We start from the raw sequence: 21,078 nt of genomic DNA, 5'->3' as shown, positions 1-21,078 counted from the left end.
TTTTACAGTCTGACAGTAAAAAAAAAAAAAAAAAAAAAAAGCGAAAGGAGGAGGACGTGAGGCTTGGGGACACAGGGGGAAAGAGGAGGTGGTCGGGGCGAATTAACTTTCAGGACACTCTTGACACCCAGGAGCCAATCAGATTTTCATTAACTGGCAGTGGGACGGGCAAAGCTGGCACAAGCTAATTAACCTCTGGAAGTGTCAGTGCCAAAGAAGCACAGAGGAGAGTTCCAGGATGCCAGCACGAGCGGGAGGGAGGGAGGGGGATGAGTGAGCGGCGTCCCAGGCAGGCAGAAGGCTTCGGGTTGGGGCAGGAGTTTTGGTGTACATTTGGGCTGCAGCGGGCGACTAATCGGATTTATCGTGACGAGCCTATGATTAAAATAATTGATGACAGATGTGGCAGTTGTTATCTGGTCTGCACAAAGACTTTATCACACTGGTTTTATCACAAAGACAGCACTGTAATTAAAGAGGGGGTTTTGTGACTTTTTGCAGGTATTCGATAATAATCTCAAAACACATCTTTATCATTATCTTACACTTTGGTGGTTAGAAAAGACAATATTGATCAAAAAAAAAGGTAAAACCAAAATATCCAGTAGTTTTCCTGGTTATTCAACTCTAAGAAGAAAAAAAAAGGCCCGGGTGGCCTTGTCTGGCTATGAAGTAGTGGAGTTACAGTTGAGTGCTTTTACTCCGCAATGAAAGGAATAAGCTTAGCAAGGGATTGCTATTGTGCTAGAAATAGCCTCTGGGGAAGATTCATTCAGTCATTGCAACATGGCAAAAGCTCTATGAGAGTGATTTTGCATCATACCCCTTCTTTAAGAATAATGTGGAGATTTTGAAGAGAAGGTCAGGTATAAGTTTTATTGTTCACAAAGATGAACATGTTCTCTGCATTAAACCTATATTCAATGTTACTGAGGGAGAGAGAGACGGCAGAGAGTGGCCAGAGACCATAGACGGTAAAAAAGAATAGACGTCTCCTGCTCACTCCTCCCCGTTTGCCACAATGACTTCACTCGAGGGGGAAATCATGGCAGGTTTACAGACTCCCCCTCCCCAGCTCTGACGAAGCATGTTCCTAAAAAGGGCATAAGGGCGGGATCTTCACTGTAGACCAGGGGTCTCAAACTCATTTGGACCGGGGGCCAAAAATGCAAACCCAGTGTTGGTCGGGGGCCGCAACAGACGAAGCCTTTTATATTAAGTCAATTATGATTTAGCAACTTTTTATTGTTTGCTATAATATAACTTAAAATAGACTGTACATTACCTATCTGCACATTTTAAAGCTTCCAGAGGTTTCCAATCAGCCAAACATTTGCTGAGCTTCTAGATTTGAAATTACAGATTTAGACAATTAGTTTTTTGTAATTAATCCCATTTTGGCTCTGGGCATCAGTGAATGATCTTTCAGGAGTCAGGTCCAGTTTCTGTCTGTGAGCCTTTTAAAGAAATGCAAAATGTACAAATGTCATTTTAATTTAATGTTGAAAAGCACAACCAGGGACTGGAGCTGATCATGAGCACCAGCAAAAGCATCAGCTTCAAACTTGTTTTGCTCTGTGTTAATTTTCACCCTGTCATATAATAAACACATCGATGAATGTGTGGACTTGGACACTTTTCCAGACTCTGGTGTGTCTGAGATCAGCTCAGTGAGATTCACCTCATGTAAATAATGTGGAGTCACTGACCTCTGACCTTTTTCTGACCGACAGTCAGAACTGATAGGGCTTATATTTTTTACTGTCAATGTTGCTGTCATTATTTGCAGTATTTTAATACATTTCCATATTCTCTATTTTTAATGTAACTATGGGTCATGTGTTCCCACATGTGTCCTTAAGATTAAATTCATTGACCTGATAATGTAGCTCTGAGAGAGAGATGGAGAGAAAAGGCTCCTCACTTTACTGTTGTGACGCTTTTAAACACTATGCAATGCAATGTGTTCGCTTTGCAATGTCCTAGGCTGGGTTTACACATGGGCACGATGCGTTACGAATGCCACGAATCCACATTCGTGGCCCAGGATCACGAATGTGAGTGGAATTGGTAGAGGTTTCACGCGCCGCCACGAACTGTTGCTGCGTGTTGTGATTAATGGCACGAATTATTACGCACTGTCACGAATATGCCTCCTGCACTGCTGCGTGCGGTGGCGCGCTGCTGCGTGCTGTTGCGGGTTATTGGGAATTGTCGCGTTCTGTCAAAAAATCTGCCATGAATTGGGCGAATGTGGACAAGATGGCCTGCCGCGCACACCGGGTTGGAGGCGGAGCAGGAACGTCTCGCTCCGCCGTGCTCTCCCTGACTCGTTGGGCTCTCGCCAAATCGGGATAAACAAAAAGTGAATAGACCATCAGCGTCGGGCTTGTCCATAAACTGAAGAATGGCAATAGTTTTTTCAGTCTATGGGACAGTCACACCAGTTCAACCCCGTTCCTGTCAACGTGTAACACGGGCAAACGCATCAACAAACGCACGCGCTTCATGTCAGATAAGTCCGTGCAACAGCCGCACATTAAGGGCTGACTTTGCTCCACAGAAGAAGCATAAAACACTACACTCACTGTGCACTCGATCTTCTGAGGATCCGTCGTAGAACTTGCTGCTCTTAAACCTCTTTATCCATGATTCTCACGTGTCTGGTCAGTCCTCAGCTCCAGTTGGAAAAACTTTATAATCCACAAACACAGGCCTGTCTTCACCTGCCCCGCGCCCATCATCGCTTGCTTTACGTGTCTAAGGTTGTAAATAAGCCTTAACTTATCCATGGTGTAGCTGCTGGAACCACGCGCTGTTGTTTTGGTCAGTGGAGGCAGCGTGGGAGATGCATTCAGGGACAGCGGCGCATCTCCCTTTCTCTGTCTGATGTTTACATTCTCGCGTCCGCAGCAGAGTTGGCGCTACCGCGCGGTGCCTCATGGGAAATGTAGTTCTAACGTGTTTAATGTGATTTACCGGCGGGCCGCATATAATATAAATAAGTAATTATCTCGCGGGCCGCAAAAAATTACCTCGCGGGCCGCATTTGGCCCGCGGGCCGCATGTCTGAGACGCCTGCTGTAGACTCAGCCCTTGCGTGACGTGTAGTTCACGCTGTTCCAATGCTAACAATGCGACCCTCATTAGCACAAGATTTCAAAACATTTTCTTACAAAAAACAGCCTGGTATCCTTAATCCCTATGTTATCACAGGAGGAATATCTAGCTCTAGATCAGTGGTTCTCAACCTGGGGGTCGGGACCCCCAAGGGGGTCGCAAGATGAATTTGGGGGGTCGCCAGATCATGTAGATAAAATATGCATCCTTTTTTTTTAGCGTATATTATAATATTTTATTGTTGCATGTGTTTGCTATGTTACCAGAGTGCCATTATATGTTCGTAATTTGATGAATTTTATTATAGCCATTTGTTTTTTTCTTAGTTTTTTACAAATTATGTAGGATAATGTTCTGATTTCTCACGGCGTGACCCGGGCGGGGGGTCACGAACCCCTTTAACTGTTATAATGGGGATCGCGGCTCCAAAAGGTTGAGAACCACTGCTCTAGATAGTTCCAAAAAAAATGGGACCATGCTTTGAAGTTGTTTTTAACGTGTCTAAAGTACAATGCTTTCCAATGGGGGACTAGAGGCTATATGGAGGTATTACAGCAATGGCCATTGCCAGAGACCCATCAGTGAAATCAGAATATGAGCTGTGGAATAGCCACAGGAATACAATATAGGAGGTTTTTAGCTGACTGTAAAAGTTATAGTATGTTGTAATTATGAAATTATACTTATTTACAAATATGCTCCAGCAATGGTGGATCAGTTTCTTTTACCTAAATGTGGTAAAACATTGATTTAAAAAATATCATATACGCAATAATTGTTTGACTAGTACACAAATAAAACAACAACGCTGAGCAGTTGACAACTAAAATACTGTTTGGATGCTGAGTTTTACATATACCGGTAACTATAAGGATTTGAATTCTAATGATGAGGTGGCTGTGTGTTCATTCTCACGTAGAAGTCTAGCGTGTGGGGGGTGTATGTTATTTGCAGTTTAAGGTGATGTGAAATTATGCACAATCATATGTTCCTTCATAATTCCCGGTTAGAAAAAATAGCTTCATGCAGCTATAAGAAGAAACACCGTAGTATATTTTCAAATGCGTGTTGTTTATCACAATTTGAGTCACACACTTAACCTAAAACATGCCAAAAAGAGGACCTCCTGATGCCAAAACAATGTTTATTAAAATATTGTTTTTGCAAAGTCCAAATGTGTATTGTCCTCAGCATTTCCCACGTAACAGATGAAACCTAGACTAGCCCGGTCTCGGCAGTCGGCACACTCCCAAGTGCTGTAGGTGTGTGCTCTGTGTCTTACCGGTGAGTTCGGGCCTGTTGGAGGAGCTGGCCTCTGCGGGGGAAGAGCTCTTGGAGCGCGAGTTAAAGGGTGATTGTCTGAAGCACTCGTCCAGAAAAGGACTGAAAACACACAGACATGATACATCAAACACCTGCCAATATCTGAGGCTGCTTCCAACTCAGTCAGGCAAAGGCCAAGAATCTATAGGTGGATATAAATGCAAACAAAAACACAAACAGCTGGATATATGTACTCTTACTGGTTGAAAAATCCGCACTACAATCCCAACAGCTGGGAGTATCTTAAGCTGCATGTGCAGGATTGTAACACGGGTTTGTGGACATGCCACGCCTCATTTGAAAGCCCAGAACCACAGAATACAGTCCCTGAGCTTGGGGTAATGGAGGCCTGTACTAGCTACAATTAAGACTTCATTTGGACACAGCTGGATAGAGTATTTAGAGAGAGTACTTTTATGTTTACTACAAACTTGTAGTAAAAGGATCGAGACCACAACAAATGTAAACAAATATTTTAATATGGATAAATTGTTCAATCGATATTTGAATTACTTGTTCACTTTATATCTGGGGATGTGATTGGTATATATACATATATATATATATATATAAGATTGTTAAGACCATTTTGAGTTGGCTTACATTGTTTTTGAAAATGTAATATTAAAGGTGCATTATGTAACTTTTTAAGCGAGAAATAAAAATTGATAATGCCGCGCAGTTGGCCTTAACGTGACCCAGTGGTCAGCATGGAGCCTTTACTTTCGATCACTGTGGTCTCTAGGACGCTCCAGGATCAAATGTTTGAAAGGTTTTCACTGCTACCAAAAAACCCTACAAAACAATTGATCCTGGGGCGTTGTAGAGGCCATAGTGATTGAAAGTAAAGGTGCCGTGCTAACCACTCATTGGGTCACATGAAGGTCAATTACACACATATCGAGGTTTTTTTTGTTTTGTTTTTAATCACATAAAAAGTTCCATAATGCACCTTTAATGCAGAGTATTTTTTAACAATATACAACCCCAGCAAGGTTGTAGCCCTCTATAATAAATGGATTGCCTATAGTATGTTTCCAGTAAAATGAAAGACTCACCTGTTTTTCCCGACCATGTTGCCGTCTTTATGGTTGTTGGCTTTGCTGACTTTTTCTGAAAGAAGGAAAAGGGGGAAAAAAATGTCAATTTCTTACACTGACGCAAACAAAGCCACTCTGAATCGACCTCCATTATCCTCGTGCGGTTAATGCAGTGAAGTTCCGATCAAATTTCACTACAGGAACTTAATCTCCTGTAAGCCCTGAGTAAACGGCTGTTAGCAGCTAGTTCTCTTCCGTGAGTTTAACATAATGCACGTACATAAAAGGTCCATTATGTTCCTGTATGCCAGCCAAAAGGGCCCGCAGACTGTAGGTTGCGCGGTGCTAGTGAAGCGCAGGTCCATGCCAGCAGGGCGCACCGGCCATCTGGGCTTGTGGGAGTCTCTCGGTAGGGCCGTCGCCCTGTGGGACAAAAGTTAGCCCCATGGTGGGAACAATTTTGAGAAACTGTAATAACGCGAACCGATCTGCATTCTGCTACCCAGATGGCACATGTGGGATTTTGTATAGTGCTGGCCTCTGTGCGTTACCTATAGTATGGAGTCCAGGAAACTTTCAAACAGTGCTGTTCGAAAACGACTCCTAAGTACTGTGTATAGTGCTGTATATTTGTTTATCCAAGCTTAACAAAAACAAATATGAGCGGGGTTATATTTACTTTCCTCAGAGTTATATAAGATGTATGACAGGGGTGTGTCCAGACTTCTTCTTCTTTTTTTTTTTTTACCTTTATTTTGTTTGGTGATCCGAAGTAAAATCTAATCGACCAGTGAAATTCCAGAGGTGACCTGTGCCTCCCCTGGCCATCCCCTTGAAACACCCCTGGACATCTAATATGGTGGACTTATGGCTCCAAATATATTCCTGCATGATTACCTTAGGTGCTTGATTTGTTCAGGATCCCACAACTAGTAAATACACAGATTTCTATTTTCTCTTGCAGAGAGAAAAAAAAAACTCCTTTAGGCCACCTGAAGTGAAAGGTTTTTTTTTACACTTTTCCTTTGACATTATGAAAGGGATGAAAGTGCATTTCTGATTGACATTTCAGCCAAGCATTCATAGGTCAGTCGAAGCCAAGGACCCGCAGTACCACGAGTGACCACAGAACAGCCACCTTCATGTGGGAAAAGAGTTTTTCAAGATCAGTCTATAGCTCTGTATTATGCCATGGCGGAGGTCAGCACTCAGCTTTTGGTTAGAAAAGAAGCTGTTAGTCTTGAAGGTCTCGGTTATGCAGTTCGTAACCGTATGTATCTGCATGAACCTCAAGAGGAACTCCACAATCAAAGCTGGGTTGAGCAGCCAAAATATTAACATATACATAGCGTATAATTAATTTTCAAGTATGAGACACATTACTCCAAAAGAAAAAGAGATAAAATTCTGTATAACTGTATGAGATTTATTAATGTGGATACTTGTGGCTCAATGACAACAACAAAACCCAAGCGGAGAATGGAAACTTTAAATGTGATATAACTTTAGATGTAAAGAGTTCCATGTCATAAAAAATACTACTCTCAAAAGTACGGTGTTGTCAAAATCATTCATTCATTTGAAAGTTAATGAATTTCCCTGTTACCTTTCCTAATAATTTACTGTCTACATCTTTATCTCTACTACATCTTTATTATGGCGTATTGTTCCCCAGAGAGTTGACAGTATCTAGTACCGTTAATATCGTTTATCGCGATACTTTCCTGCCTTAATATATTGAACTTCAAATTTGTCATCGTGACAGGCCTAACCACACTTTTACTCTTTAACAGTGCTTTTTCTACTTTTATTCGAGCCATTATTTGGGTCACTACTTGTTACGTCTACGCTGCGTTACTCTTACCGCTGCTGCTCGGTCAGCTGGTGTAAGTACAGCAGCTCTATAGAAGACGGCTTCAGAATAGAAGCATATGTGTACGTTTCAAGGCGACGCTCTGAAATGAATTTTCAAAGCGCCAGTCGTCTCAGTGTTCAGAGCGACCTTGCTACTAATGTGTCTCTGAGGTCTTACTGCTCTGGGTAATTCATATTGATTGCTCATTGTGTGACAGCCGCAGCGGCCCACTCTCTTCTCTAGTGCCCCCTCCTGACCGCGCCGGAGCAGCGTACTCTATGGGGGGGGGGGGGTTGGACAAGGCCTGCCTCCCTCTTTCCCCTCTTCTCCCGCGCTCTCTCTCTCCCTGGGTGGGCCGCCTGCGACTTACTGTACCCCCTCTGCCGATGCCCTCTTCCGATACACCCACCCTCCGCTCCCGAGCCCACCCTGAACGGCCCCCGCTCCGTCGCACGGACCGCCAAGGACAGAGGTCTCTTTTCGCGTTGCCATGGCGATGCGGCACGGGAGGAAAATGTAAAGGGGAAGGAGGGGGAGAGAGAAAGAGAGCGAGAGAGAAGGCGGTTGTGCAGCCAAGTGTGCTCGAGTCGGCATGTCTGAGAACCAGAGGAGGGGGGAGAGCGGGAAGAAGGGGGGGGGGGGGGCAGTGGGGCAGACACTCCTCCCCAGGGGGGCCCTCGCGCGACTGTGTAAAGGTGTGCGCGGGAAGAGAGAATGTCTGTCAGTGTGTGAATTTGTGAATTTATGCAGGGACAGGATGAAAAGGAGGTGGGGGAAAAGGTGAAAGCCGTAGAAGTAGAGGATGTGTAGCAGGCGCTTGTGGTAGTACCTCTCACTACTACTATTTACTACAAGCTAACACTATATTTAGTACACTATCAATTTGATTTTTATACTGTGTGGTCCTGTGGTCCTAGCTATACTAGTAATCAGTATTAGAGGTCGACCGACATGGATTTTTCTAAGGCCGAGGCCGATTTTTGGGAATTTTTATTGGCCGATGCCGATATGCTAGGCCGATATTTTGGGCCGATTTTTCCAAATGTCTATAATCCTGTAATCCTAGTTGCCGTTAGCATCCTGTTGCTAGCCGCTAACTCAGTGATTCTCCAGGTTCTGTGACCTGACATGTAGAATGTCCATATTTATTCATTGCAATGTTTCTCAGCTCCCCTGAGGCCTAGGGAGTTGTTGGAGGACTCGTTCAAAAGCTCTGACTTCGGTCTTTCCAAAGCAAAAAATGGGAAGTCTCTATCACTTCCTGGTGATATCGGCTTTTTTCAGCGCTAGATCGGCCAATAGCCAATATTGTAAAATATCGATCGACCTCTTAATCACTAGTCATGTTTGTAGAGGGATTAACTACAGAATTACTAGTAATTTCCAGTCTACACTACAACATGCCTAGGCTTCTACACATGCTTATTTACATGTGCAAGGTGCAAAATGGGGAAACACAATAGTTTGAAATTAGCTGAAGCATTCAAACCTGGGACCACAGCTTGGGCTATGAGCTGGGCTCTCTAAAATGACACTCTTCTTGTTTCTCAAGAGACACTTGACTTGTCTTAATCTAGCCGGACAAACAGCTGTCTCCTTCCTCAAAGTCACTTTCACGATCAGGGCAGGTAAAAAGCGCGGTATCCTTCACTTTTACAATATGTTCGTCAAAGCGAAAATAGATGACGTTTGATTAAGCCTCTGCATCCGTCTCGATCAAAAAAGATACAGTATGTGACGCAAGTGATAAAAGGATTTTGTTCTAACTGAATAAACTTTAGAATTTATCATCAATTAATAAATGCACATATTTGACCTTTTTTCCCTCTAAAGTTTAACCATGCAGAATGAGATGTTTTAAGGGTAACTCCATTTTAGTATAGCAAGTGTGAAAAAGGCATGCTCCAAATAAACTGAAGGCTGAAGTGGACTGGAGACAACTGTATTTTTGAATTATACAGATTTACTTGGACTAGAGAGAGTTCGCCCCTGAAGTAAAAGTGAACACTCTGCACATCTAAAATAGGAAGAGAAAGTAGCGCTCCTCGAACTACGACACGATGACAATGTTCAACTTGTACTTTGGGAGTTTGCGGCTCAGGCTCATGTAGATTCCCCGCGGGGAGCGTCGTACCTGACAATTTGAACAGCAGCTCGGAGGCCATTTTGACCGATATGTCCTGGGAGAAAAGATCTTTTTGAGGGCGGGCCAACGTCTTGGGGAGGTTACTCATGGGCTCGGTCTTCTCGCTCGTTCCTAAAGTGCTGAAGGCCAGCAGGTGAGAGGCAGGAGGGGTGGGGTCAGCCGGTGGCGGGTCCACCTCCATGGGCTCGGCCTTTACCCTCACCTTCTGGTACTGGGCGTCTTTGTTGTTTTCTGTAACACATAAGAGAGCCGTGGTTAGGGTTGAGGGCAGAAAGTGTTTCAACCAGGAGTGAAAGACTGGTTGGACTTCAGGAGCCGCCATCACACTAGGACGACAAGCTAAGACAAAAAACAGAAATGAATTTGTTATGTACTGTATAGTAAAAAAATAAGTCATTGTAGAAAAAGCAACAAGTCACATACAACTAAAATCATGATTAAAACGACTAAGCACACAGCAAATTGTCCACTAAAAGTGAAAAACTGGCACTCAAAGCTAGACGTGAGCATGAAACATGAAGCTAACAATAGCATTATGGTTAGCATCATGTTAAATATACTCATTTGGGAGGTTGAATCACTTCAGTCCACTTCATATCTTTGTGTCTTTATTTAGTAGAAAATACATCCATAATTCAGTATTTGTTGAAGTTGTGGAGTAATAGGTGAGAGACTTTTACTCTTTGTCTACCTCTGTGGAAGTGAACATTAAAGCAGTACTACGTAACTCATGCCCCTAGAGGCCATAAGCGCCACTGCATTTGTCGTAGCATGTTGCAGTTTTTTACTCATTGTCCGTGAGAGTAAATACTACACAGACAGAAAATACAAAGGGAGAGAGGGATATTGTGCATCCAATTACATAATGGAGATAATTTAAAAAAAAAAAAGTGTTTTGGCTGTAAATACTGTTTAAGTGGTGCTAGCCCACAGTTAGCTTTGCCCGTTAGCCTGTTTGCATCTTCTTCATGATTCTATTAGTGTGGATTGGTGTGCCGACCTGGTGCAGGCAAAGTTGCAATTGTGGTTTTCTGGCCTCAGACGCCAGGTGGAGATGCAAGACCCCCCAATCATCCCATCAACACTTGTATTACCCCCAGAGGGACTACGAAAGGGATTTATTAAGGTAAACAAGTTACTTAGTACTGCTTTAAACACAAGGAAGTGCATTGAGTAGATCAAATCTGGTGCTTAAACCCTGGCAGTTAAGTGTTAGATTTGCTGGAAACTGCGTGCATTCATATGAATATCTTGAGAGGTGATTGGTTAAGAGGTTTAAGAGTGTTGGCTGACAAGACACAGACGGGTCACTGGAGGTAACATTTTTGGAACGTTTAGACGCATGGTGAGAGTAACGTGACACAATCATGTAGTAAGAAGATACTGAGATGCACCACATTGATGGGGTCTGGAGAGAGCTGTCATGAACTCTGAGGTGAATTAAAAACAATTAATATAAGCGCACTTTCTGTATGTGTTGATTGTTTGCATGATTGTGCAATGTACAAGTTGTATCTATGTCCACTCGCTGAAATGATATTTGGCACAAAGAGAATGAGACTAGAATAATAATTTAGCTTTGTTAGCATTCCAACATCATACTGAAGTATCTGACATAGGGTATCCGACTATTGCCATGCACTGCAGTGTTATCCAAAGTTGTCTAAAAAGGCTTTATATTTCAAGCATATCCCACGGTGTCCTAATATGTAACCTCAAGTGCTAAAGGTCTTGGTAAAAGTTTGTTTAGCAGATTAAAAAACAACTCTTTTGGAAGAGTCTTCACTCCAGCATGTTGACCTCTGTCTGTGGCCTCATGCCTGTGGCAGAGGTCAGAATCCTCTTCAGCACAAACTGATTTGTGTAAATAAGATGGAGTTTTTTCCCTTAACCGTCTGGTTTATCCGCACCAGACGAAAACAACGTGATATCTTAAGCAAACAAAATTGCCCGCGCCATAGCTATGCTTTGGATGAAAACATCTAAGGTGGGTTTGCTTGAGAAAAGAACTACGGTAAATCCTGAATACGAACCGTAGCCTCTATTCAAGAGTTCCAGTCACATGTTGAGGACTGTTGACTTCTCAAATTATAGAATATAGTGACGTTAAATTATTTTACTCACGTAGAAGTACATAGAAGTGACCCAAACCATTATTCAAGTAAAAGTAAAAAGGTGAAAATACTACTTGATTGAATACTGAGAACCTGAGCATAAACAATTCCAATGTTTTGAAGAATACCCCATAACAAGAAGTAGTATGTAAAACTAACAATAGAAAAAATAGTTCAAATAAGCTTTGAAAATAACCAAAGGTGTTCAAATACTGTTATTTCAGTGGGATAAATCTACGGCAAGAAGTTCAGTTTCAAGTTCAGAGTACTACTAAATTCATTAAACTGTATATATTTTTTGAAAAACAAAAATGCAAAAATGGACTGCATCGCTTAATGTTAAAAAAAAAAGAAGTCAAACTGAACTTGCCCATTTTAATGTTGTCGACGAGCAAAATGTGGATACAGTTTATCTAAAAAGTTGCTTGTACATATAACAACTTTGGGAAAGAGTTGTTAAGAATCACAATGTGCCGTTTCTTGGAAGAACTACCGAAGCCGTCCGATTAAACATGCTGTATTTTTAAAGATGCATGAATGGAAGCTAAAATAGGGAAATCCACACAGCAGCCCAAACATCCTCGCGGACTCCCAAGCCGCTCTGAGCCGGTTAGCTTCTCGCTGCGTGATTAGCGGGGCAGGAGGGCACAGCGAGGTCACACAGGGAGGGCTCGCTGAAGCAAACAGGAAGAGACGCCACAAGCTTTGGAAAGTGAGCCTAGCCAGGCTCCGACTTTGTTTATGTTAACTGGAGGTGATGACCAACAATGGGCTAAATGGGTACTACAAAAAGCCCCGCTCAATGCTAGCGCGAGTTCACGAGGTCAGGCTAAAAATAGACTACATGGCATCGGTGAGGAATGTCCCGGGTTGATCCGCACAATTCTCTTTTATTTTCTGTGGACAGCTGGGAAAACAACACATGGGAAACAAAATGATGATTCATAAACATTTTTTATATTTTGTGGTTTTGGGGATACATTGTATTTCAGCATGAGCAATTTCCAGCTTATAGCCTATAGGTATCTATTACTATTTTGTATTTTCGTGCAGTAGCATACAGTTTTTTTTCCATTTTTTTTAGCTTTTTAGTGTTGCACTTGTAATGTGCTTTGTATTTTTCGTGACCACTTTAACCTGTTCCCATAAATTCCGTTGTGTTTTTACAATGATAATAAAAGTGTAAATTTGTGATGGAAGACCTCAGTGATTACGCAGTAGGCTGTGGCTGGATATTGCACCAACTAATATTGCAATAACGACAATTTTGCGATAATTGCAGGGCCTCTTGGGGTGAAGGACTGTCAATTTGATTCCTTGCGTTTCCTTGGCAATTGACTTCACCCTTATAATTGCAAAAATCTTTTGTCTTATTGCTGTTTAGTGGCGAGGCTGTTTTGACGCACCTTTGTTAGTTCACCCTAGGGTAACTATGGCAACAGAGGTCGCTTCTCATGTGTCAAAATGTGGCTTTCCTTGATGCAAAGAGAGAACGATGGTATTTAATTAATCCATCCATCCATCCATTTTCTTCTGCTTCATCTGGGACCGGGTCGCGAAGGCATCAGGCATTTAATTAATAGGAAAATTAACAGTTTCTTAATGATTTTACTCAGGCTTTACAAACTACTTTATTCCCCATTAGCCTTGGTGTGTTTTTGTGGTAAAGCTTAAAATAACCTACCTATGCCAAATAATATCCTTAAGTTATTATACAATACGATTACACAGAAAGTCAGAAGAAAGCGCACTTCCTCCACTTCCACTTCCTTTTGCACAACGGTGACCAGCGCAGCAATGCAAAATGAAACTTACAAAAAGCGAGTGGAAGAGAAATTGGCAACAAACGGGATCAGAAATAAAGTTTGGTGAAGGTGCTTGGAAATAAAACATAGAGGGACATCGTGGAAATCTCAGTGTGGCGTTCACCAGAGTGTGGGCTGGCGTTTTGAGTGCGGAAGAGTTGACATTGGTTAAAATAAAAATAAAAAATGTCTCTAGTTTTCTTTATAGACAAAATTTCAGTTTGACATATGTTTTTTTTTTTCCTGAAGTGGTGAGAAAGAACCGACATGTGCATTTTCCCGGTATAGCTCCATGATCTTTGACTCTTGCAATAGCGGCGCACTGACAAGCGGCGAGCAAGACAAAGCAGTGCGGCTGATACGGCGCTGCTGACATAGCCACTCCGCGCGATTATGGGATATATGAATTTGGCAGGGCATCGGGAGACCAGGGAGGAGGGGAGGGGGGGGTGAATGGCCGCGAAGAGGGAGATAGCAGTAACCCTGGGCCAACCCCTTCCTACCCCCACTTCCCCCTCCCTTCCCCCCTGGCCGCTGCTGAGCCAGGATGTAGCGTGTGTGGACTCCCCAGGTGCCGATGTCTGGTTTATTGGTAACAGCCAGCGTGGAGCGGGCACTGACAACCATCGGCCGCGCTAATCCCCTAATCAGGTGGCCGGCGCTGTCCAGGAGTAACCTAGGAGGGGCAGAGGAGAGAGCGAGAGAGGGGGGGGGGGTTTGTGTGGGGCACAGAGCTGTGAGGGTCAAATAAGGGACACTTCCATCATTGGATCATCACCCCGACGACAAAATCTGAGCGGACTGCTGTGGCACATATGAACTCAGTGATTCAGACAGGGCAGGACCGACGGTACAAAAACGCAGCAGCCAATTTTATATATATATTTTGATAAAGAGTATATATAAAACTTGGCACTTAAAACAAAAAACTGTTTCCATGAATATTATTATATACACAACAAAAGCTATACAACTTTACTAGAAGGAAATATTCTATGTTTCTAGCTGAAATTCTCTATTTCATTCGGTCATCATTATTATTATTCTATTCTTGATTAGCATTACATTCATATTTATCTGATAGTGAAAGGAAGTAGTATTTTGGCGGCCAATTCTGCAAACCTTCCAAACTATGGCAATGACTAGGAGTGTACAGGCCTTTTTCATCAAGTGAACATCGTAAAATGTGAAAAACATGGACATGGCATCACTATTAGCTGCTGAAGCATAATAGGAAATGGGGGCAGGCTCCGGAAGCTCTTTTCTGTCATGGACTTTTCATACAAACTTTTTTGCCCCTCATCAAGTCATTACTGAACACAGTCTTGTCATTCGCAACATCGTCCTATTTCCCTTTTCCTATTTTTTATATTATTTTGACCCAATTCAAAATCTAGGAGTTGGCTCCAACAACCAGCCAAATTGCTTGCATGAACGTGCTTCAGTTAGTCATTGGGAAAGCCACTCTCACTTAATATAACATATTAAACAATGTACTGGAGTATTTAGTAGATGTTTTTACGCAGCACCACACTTTCATTTAGACTTTAGGAATGTTAATGTCAGTGTCAAAACCCGACTTAGAGAGACTTAGAGACTACTGTAACGGCTTGCTCACTGTCAGACAGCTGCAGTACATCCAGAACGCTGCTGCTCGAGGCCTGACAAGAACCAGGAAATACGACCATATTAGTCCAGTGCTCCGGTCTCTGCACTGGCTTCCTGTCACTCAGAGAATAGAATTTAAAACAGCTCTACTTGTGTACAAGTCTTTTCATGGTTTAGCACCAAAGTACATCGGACATGTTATCGCCGTATGAACCATCTCGGGCCCTGAGAACTTCAGGGAGGGGTCTCCTGGTGGTTCCCAGAGTCAATAATAAACACGGTGAGGCTGCGTTTCAGAGGATGAGAGAACTCTGACAATGTTCAAATCCAGGCTGAAAAAAGTTCTTTTTACCCGTGCATATGACAACTGAAAGTATTTTTTATTGTAATTGATGATTTTTTATGTTGATGTTTTATTGATTTTATCTGTTTTCTTGTAATTTTATGCAACTGTGAAGCACTTTGAATTGCCTTGTGCATGAATTGTGCTCTACAAATAAACTTGCCTTGCCTGTGCCATATATTGTCTGTTTAAACGAGCAGTAAAAAAAAAAGAAAAGAAACCTCAGCAAAAAGCCTGAGGCAGAGCGTCCATAGTTTGGACACTCGGCATATGGTGCATAAGTTTTTAGTCCGAGACCTTTCATCATAAGGACTTACTCCACTGACTCTTGACTCATTGTTTAGCTGGAAAACTGATTTTAGCTCCACCAAAAAACTCTTCAGTGGAGCATCAGCCAGCCTTGGTCACACTCTGCACTCAAGCTCTCACTTTGTGTAAATAGAGCCATTACAGAGATCACACGACACGTCCGGAAGAAAATACTTGATAATAAACGACCTCATGCTGGGAGCAGAGCGTCACAGCAGCCAAAGGAGGCAAAAGAAAAAAGTTTACCTGACACAAAATAATATATATATAAAAAAAATATGTCCTTACTCCCACACTCTTAATAGCCGTAGCTTTTTGGCTAAGGTCTTGACCTAATGTTCTAAGCCATAAAAGCAGCCTTCAGTCCACGTACATTTATGTGTCATCTCCTCAAGCGCCTTCTCCTTCTCCTCCCGCTGCACTCGCTGCCATTTCAGAGACGAGCCAGGCAGGTCCGTGAGAGCGTCAATGTGAAAAGTGCGGCAAACCTTGTGGCAGTAATTACAGCTTTTGGTAATGCTGCAATTGAACAATATCTAAAAATATTCCAGTGGATTACAGGTGAAAATCAGGGTTAAACGGTGGACTATTTAGCTGATTGTAAGATGCTGGTTTTGTTGGCGCGACTCTATTCGGAGAGAGTGAAATATCAAAGCGACAACTTCTGAGGAGTGTGATTACAAAACACGGAGAGGAAATCAATTCAGAAATGCGGGTAAAGCTTTGTTTCCAGTGACAATGCAGGGTCAGAATACGATAAACTAATCGAGGAATACGCCGTGAGCTGTATAAAATGAGACAGAATAGCTTGAAATGAAGCGCTGTAGTCAGAGCCGAAAATCAAACACATGACGCTAAGGCGCAGGCCATCTTTGTGTGCAACCTAACCCTTAGGCCATTGCGCACCACTGGTTCAGTCAGTGATCGCTGTTTGTTTATTTATGGAGTCTAAAAGCAACCAAGAGCCAGATTTAGTAGCATGGGACCAGACATTAGTCATGTCAGTCAGGTAGAAATGTGTAAATATTCCCATCAGAAGTGGAGGCTCCCACCTGTAATAAACGGCTGTGCGTATCTTTCATCTTTCCGTTTTATATGGAATGCCATTTGGGGTCAAAAAAAGTTTTAGAAAAGGCTTTGTCCGTGTGTTTGTGTGTGTGCTTTGTTTAGGGATCAACAACAGAAAAAACACAATGTTGATCTCTACAGCACAGCCTCACTCCAGTTCTCAATCTCAGACCGACTGTGACTGGATTTTCCTGTTTTTTAGCCATCAACTCTGACCCCGTGTGTCTACTCGAATCTATACCAAAGTGACAAGCCACCACTGTACAGTATATTAAATATGTACGCCCAGGCCCGCATGCCGCTAAGGCCTTTTAATGCATGCAAAGTCGATTTATTGCAGCGCTTTGAAGCAATGACAACACGCCGCCAAGTAGTTGAACTTGACAGGCCGTGATGAAGACGTAGAGTGGGAGATGCATAAGCAAAGGCGAAGGGCACCGAGGGGAGAAAGCGGCCAAATGGTGCCAGGAAGAGAACACCCCCCTCAGGCAAGATAGAGGACAGGGGAAGTGGGACAGGAGGAACGGGCTGGTTTTTAAGATGCGACCATTAGGAAGGATTAAAGAGGAAAGACTTACGGGTTACTTTGATAAGGCCGGTGATGTTGCTGAATTAGGAAAACGACTCAATATTCTGAATATTCGTAGGACGGGCGACCTGGACCTGACCCTAACACAATTTCAATTTTAGAGCCTAGATAGCCATTTCAATCCTGATTCTTGATTCAAGTAGCTTCATGTTGACTCCTTTGCTGATACATAGGGGAGTGAAGCAGTTTCTATAGCTATTAGCAGGATACGTTTATTTCAAAGGAGGCCATTTGCACAATATACATACCTCCATACTTGTGCAATAGTCTCATTCCTTTCCATGTTTGCTTTCTTTTAAGCCACATGCCCTTGCTCGTGTGTTTCTGTCAATCCATGCTAAGTAGGGATGGCAATAGACTAGCTTGTGATGAATTTCACAAATGCATTCGTCAGAGTAGGAAAGGTTCTTCATTTTAATGAGAAAAGCAAATGCGTGTTCAACTATTGCATCCCAATCAAGGTATTTATTGTAAAGCCATTTGTATACTTGTAAAAAGCTCACTGCTTGACATTATTATGGACGTAGCGCTGCAACAAAAGACTTTTTACTGTACTAAACCCTGCTTGTACCGTGCCGCTCTACCGTAAACAAGGCTTTAACATCTCCCTCCCCTCTCTCCACCTCTATCTCCTCTGCCCGTTATCCTAATCTAGCCCTCTCCCTGCTCTGGTACTACACATCTCTCTCCCAGCCCCCACTCGTCCACTCACTCCTCTCTCAAATCCCTCTCTTCTGTTGCTCTCTCGCCGACCTGCTCAGACAGGGGTGAAGAGTTCAGCCGCTTCAAAGGCTGCAGTGTGGAGACTGCATGTCATGTGGGAGCCACAGCAGCCTTGCCTTGCAGACTTCACAGACGAGCTGCTGCTACAATTGATCCTCAACTTGGAGAAATCTCGCTAGCCTCGCCTCCACCGGGGTAAGCAAAACTCTGGTGTGGACAAGTTGATAAACAGCCTTTAAAGAGCGAAATGGCTGCGTCGATGCTCCTCCCGACAATAACACGAGGTGCAAATGTGGGTCGCCGAAAGAGCCAAGGCCTCGTCCCAAAGTGGGTCGAACAAAAGACGGCAGCAGGTTTGAAAACGGCCACTTCGGCATTAGGGGTGGCGATCTGCGCTCCTATAGGCGGAGGTGAGGGAAGTGGCGAAAGAGGAAGAAAAGATACGGATGTGGAGGAGAGAGACAGAAGGAGCGAGGGTGGGTAGGGCGGAAGCTGGAGAGGTCAGCGCGCGGCCACATCCAGGAGGCATGGTGAGGACACCGCGAGTGCAGCACAAGGCTCCGCATCAAGTCATACAAAAGTAGAACAAGTGAATCTCGACCGGGGCTGGGTTTTTGCTGACACAGGCTGCAACGATAAGTGAAAACGCAATAATGGGCAGCAACGTTTAATATGAGAAAAAATTAAATCAAACTGAATGTGCTTCTCTTCAGCCACTTAATCTTTTTATGAAATATCCTGCAATTTGACATAGCAGTCTTGTTTGAAGATGCAATTAGCCATTACAAGTGTACATAACATTGTAAAGCACTTGACTGATAGCAAAAATGAAAGGGCATTGACATATGAAATACCCGTCTCAATACAATATTTGAAATGGTTGATTTTGAATAAACTTGTGTTGACTTGCTTCGATTGCTTTGCTTTTGTAGGGGATTTCGCTATCTTAATGCCATTTCCGTTTGGATATTTCACAAAATGTCAGGCAGGTTTAAAGGCACAATGCGGATCATTCCAGGTTCAAGCGTTGCTATGTCACGAGACCAACTAAACTGCTAAATAAACACGCATGATAGCAATACCAAACATACCCCTATTGGTGCGCAACAATGCTATCGTTTCTAGGTGTTTTTCACCAATTATAAAGCAGTAGTAAAATGAGTGCTTGTACTTTGAGCACATTGAGTTGCCTTGTATTCGGAACGCGCGGTATAAATAAACTTGCCTTGCCTATTTTGTTTTATTTGAGTGAAATGGAGCTGTATTTGGGGGATAGCTTTTGGGTGTTTTGCATGTTCAGTGAACAGACCGAGAAACTCTGAACAAATGCCTACAAATGCCTTAACTTGACCTTACATTTTTTTTCACAGCCAGTGAACTCGTGAAATGCGGAGGTTTAATTAAATGTATACTAGGTGTAAGTAAAAGGGATTACTGTTTTTATGACTACTATCTGACATCTAACCCGGCTGTAGATTCGGAAACCGGAACCCTTGAGATAACTACACCCCCGCCGCCACCGGAGGGACGCGAAACAAGAAGTGTGTGTGTTCTACCAGACTGCTTGCTTCGCTACCTGCTACCTGGAGGAAACCGTGCAGGCGCAACAGCGGGCCGAAGCCCACACACACCTCTGGGCATGAACACACACCTACCTGATCTCCATCTATCCATTCCACACTCATTTTACTAGTAATATCGCACAGTGTATTTTTTATTTTTTTTTCTCATTACATCTCTCGTCACTGTCTCTGGAAATACAAGGATTGCTAAAAAATGATTTCATTTGGGAGACTGGAAAAAGATTTGCAAAAAGGAAAAAAAAAAAAAAAATCAATTTCTTCTTTGACAAGAAAAAATAAAGTAGGCCACTAAAATGTAATAATAGTCACTATAATAAAACATCGCACAGATAAGACGGCTAATAAACCTCAGCTCAAACAAGACAATGAATCATTTCCCCTCATTCATTCATATCATCACAAAAATCTTCCATTTTACTTTAAAACGCCTGGTGCTGTTGCTGCCACAAAAACTGCCTGGGGATTAGATTTCGATTAATAGCACAGAAGGCATGGAATACCGTCTCTTGACCAACAAGGACACATTAACAAACATTATTAGATATGTTGTCCTTGATCTTTTAAATAGCATTAGTATTTCCTGCTTCAAGTCAGGTGTATTCTGAGGCTAAGAGCAGTGCTAAGGAGAGAGGTAAATGTCCATGGTAGGCCTGTTTCACAGTATGCAGTACAAAGTGTGATTTCACACTTATAGCGAGGGTGGCTGGATGGTGAGTGGGTGGCACGGCTGTTACCCACACGATGCCAGTCTGCCAGGGCACCACCTAGGGCCCCGCGCCCCCTTCTTGAACCACCGCTCCGTCCCTCCTTACCGTGACGCCATGTTCCCCTTGCCCTGCGACACCAGCGCCCATCTGCTAGACCGCGTTAGCCGCTGGCGCAAGGGACTACTTAGCCTGGCGTAATTAGCCCCTAGACACCGGCAGCCTGGTTTTAAACAGATGTGGGGGAGGTATGCGATAGCAAGGCCACTCCACGCCGCCGAAACAGCGTTTGATAAGGAGGAGAGGAGAGGAGGAAGGAGAGGAAGGAAGGCAAGAAGTGACCCAGTTAGGAGATGATGCAACTTGTGTTACAGCACAATGTGCAGTGCTGATGACAAGCGCACTGGCCGTCGACTGTCCACTGGTACGGTTCGGCCATAGAGCACGGATTAAATTAGGCTGCATCTGATTTCTACATTGACAAGGCTCCTTCACCCTTCCTAGTTCAGTGGTCTTTATTCACGCTTGCTGGGCTAGACACGTAAACAGGAATAATGTTCAGGTTAGAATGAGGGCTAAGCACCACCCACTAGAGGGCAGTAACTGAAGACCACCCCCCACTCCTCTACCTGGAAGGGGTCCTCATTATCACTCCATCACCATAATATTGAACTGAACAGAGCACAGACATCTGCATGTTTGGCGTTTACTTCTAGTTCACCAACCTGTTTAACATTTTTATACTTCA

The 21,078-nt window shown here is 43.2% G+C and overlaps 1 protein-coding gene across 4 annotated transcripts in view; it reads right to left on the bottom strand.

Annotated features, from left to right (window-relative positions):
- znf827 (zinc finger protein 827) overlaps positions 1 to 21,078 on the bottom strand; it is a 104,822-nt gene that overhangs the window by 28,889 nt on the left and 54,855 nt on the right. For all 4 annotated transcript variants that reach the window (XR_013792673.1, XM_079552690.1, XM_079552691.1 and 1 more), the window contains exons 6-8: positions 9,473 to 9,715; positions 5,502 to 5,556; positions 4,403 to 4,503 (exon numbers count right to left, since the gene is read on the bottom strand). Coding sequence is in view for 3 of the 4 variants with exons in the window: in XM_079552690.1 (XP_079408816.1) it covers positions 4,403 to 4,503; positions 5,502 to 5,556; positions 9,473 to 9,715 (399 nt within the window). In the remaining variant the exon portion in view is untranslated. The remainder of the gene's footprint in view (positions 1 to 4,402; positions 4,504 to 5,501; positions 5,557 to 9,472; positions 9,716 to 21,078) is intronic.

This window comes from Gobius niger (assembly GCF_951799975.1).
Source record: "Gobius niger genome assembly, chromosome: 3".
NCBI classification, from domain to species: Eukaryota; Metazoa; Chordata; class Actinopteri; order Gobiiformes; family Gobiidae; genus Gobius; species Gobius niger.
This window is presented reverse-complemented; position numbering and strand designations above follow the sequence as displayed.